This window comes from Lolium perenne, chromosome 1 (genome assembly GCF_019359855.2).
Source record: "Lolium perenne isolate Kyuss_39 chromosome 1, Kyuss_2.0, whole genome shotgun sequence".
Classification (NCBI taxonomy): domain Eukaryota; kingdom Viridiplantae; phylum Streptophyta; class Magnoliopsida; order Poales; family Poaceae; genus Lolium; species Lolium perenne.
In genome coordinates this window covers 230,699,087-230,701,404 of record NC_067244.2, presented here as the reverse complement: position 1 = coordinate 230,701,404, position 2,318 = coordinate 230,699,087, and the positions used below count along the sequence as shown (strand labels likewise).

Genomic DNA, 2,318 nt, shown 5'->3' with positions numbered 1-2,318 from the left:
AACTGCCGAAATGGAGCGCGAACTTCCCAGAAGAGCAACCGCCGCTCTCTTCGACTTCTGCGCCGCCATTCATCCAAGCTTCTCACGATGATCGACCTCTCTGGGCTTTCATCAGACACCAACAGCAAGGGCAAGCCTCCAGGATGACACTATTGGTGGGACAGAGTCCAGACGCCCAGCAGCGGCGATGATTCCCGGCCGCCATTGGACAGTGCAGAGGAATGGCAGGCCGTGGAGGAGGAGGCAGAGGAGGAAGGGTCTGAGCAGGCGACGGCGACGAGGCCCGAGTGAAACGAAGGCGGACGCGAAAGCGAAGGCCAAGACGCAGCCGGCGAGCACCGTCGACGACGAGCAGTACACAAGTTCCTCTGACGCGTCGATCGACACCGCCTCATCGGAAGAGGTGACGAGCAGGAAACGCCACCGTAACGAGGACGACGAGACGGGGCTATCAAAGAAGAAGTAGTTTAGAAAAAATTGTATGTAATTTGATTATGTTTTTTCGAAGTTTTTATATGTAATTTGTTTATGTTGCACCGATTTGAATATTAGTACATAGTTTTTTTCTATCTATTAAACAAAAAAGAGTATTTAATATTTGGAGGCCATGTTTGGGGAACACGGCTGGAGAGCGATGTTCTTCAAACGCGGCACGAACGAAACACTTCCCCCAACGCTCAATCCGGTGTGCGTTCAAATCTATATGTATGACACGGTGGGTGGATGGAGTTAGTACCAATCAAATAAAGAGAGCGCAATAACTTAATCCACCTCAACTAATTAAGGAGTAGTATGGATCTGGTACACCCATATGACGACAACAGAAGTAGACAGGAGTACAGGACACGGGGATTACAGGTTCACGGGAGGACCATGAAGGGGGAGGGAGCCATGAACCGAACAAGAGAAGAAGATGCGCGCAGGCATGAGCTAGTTGATACACACACACAGTCTAGTACTCTAGTCTATCCGGCATAGATGTGGATGTGGAGCGCGAGCGTGAGGATGGTGAAGGCGGCGAAGAAGATGAGGGTGTGGACGAAGATGGCCTTGCCGTTGGTGTGGAAGCCGCCGAAGTCGACGTGGCGGTGCGAGCCCGGGATCTCGAACAGCAGCCCCGGCGACAGCAGGATGAAGAGCACCACCCCCACCACCACCGGACCCCAGTCAGCCATCTCCTCCTTGCTCTGCAACTGATCTGATGTCTCGCAGCTAGTAGTACTCGAGAAAGAACTGAGAAAGAGAGTGGAGTGAGGATGTGGTATAAAATAGAGGTGGCAACTGGGGGAAGCGGCGGAAGGGAAAGTGATATGTATGCATGGGAGAGTGAGCGAGGGAACACGGAGGCCGCCCTCGCACGGTTGGCACGATTCGATGCGACACGGATGGATGCCTTGTATCGGGTGGGGTGCAACGTAAAAGCGGTGGCCGGTGCCGGTGGCCGGTGTTTTGGACACAATTTTTAAACGGAAGGCTCGAACCCGACTTTGAATTAACAAAGCAATAAACCGGCAAGGATTACAACGATTACAACGGAACCAACAACAAAGCAAAAGAAAAAGGAAAACTGGGGTTGCCAGCTAGAGATATAAGCACACGTGGTGCAAAGCTATAGCCTAACCAAGAAAAGATCAGGCAGAGTGGAGCAAGGCTCCAAACTACAGGATCTACAAACACGCCCAAGACTACAACAAAGCACCGACAGCTCCGCCTGAGAAACAAGCAACGAGCCGCCACTCCATGAAGCTACCCCAAACTGAGGTACCACACTAAGCTGCTAGACAGAGGACCATCGACACCCGGGGGGACTAGCTAACTGCGCTAGTGAACAAACGAGCCTCCAGAGTTCACAGGGGGAAACTTCGTGACAACGCCTTCAGGAAGGGAAACGGCGCTCGCGAGCGTCGCCGTTGTCGGCACATGAGAGCTGTGCAAAGCTTTCGCGGAAGCTTCAACACCCACCCCACGGAAGACCTAAGTCAATGCACCTGCCATCAAGATAGTCACCAGCTATTGAGAACCACCGGTGCCCCCCCGTGCCACGACGCAAACTCGACAGCCACCCTAGGCTCGAGAGCGGCCGCGCAAAGCCGGAGGCACACCGTTTATATGAAGCTGGTCACAACGAGACACAAGGAATTGACGAGTAGAGATTCCGAGGAGGACCTCGGGGAACCCGCTAGTCAGCAGAGCAGCAGATAGTGCACCGGGGGCGACAACTAGCAGCAAGAAGTGCGTCATGGCCACGCCTCCAAGGAGGTGAACGGCATCCATAGACGTCGTCGTCGCCGGCAGTGGCCGAAGCCTTGCGGTGCTTT

At 53.7% G+C, this 2,318-nt stretch overlaps 1 protein-coding gene across 1 annotated transcript; it reads right to left on the bottom strand.

The window, feature by feature from the left end:
• Positions 1–758: 758 nt before the first annotated feature.
• LOC127322038 (uncharacterized) lies at positions 759–1,283 on the bottom strand. Its single transcript, XM_051351017.2, has one exon. It carries the CDS (start codon positions 1,173–1,175, stop codon positions 966–968), a length of 210 nt encoding a protein of 69 aa, XP_051206977.1. The 5' UTR covers positions 1,176–1,283; the 3' UTR covers positions 759–965.
• Positions 1,284–2,318: the final 1,035 nt, after the last annotated feature.

Coding starts and splice junctions, on each gene's coding strand:
- LOC127322038 (XM_051351017.2), bottom strand. CDS start 1,175: ATGGCTGACTGGGGTCCGGTGGTGGTGGGGGTGGTGCTCTTCATCCTG.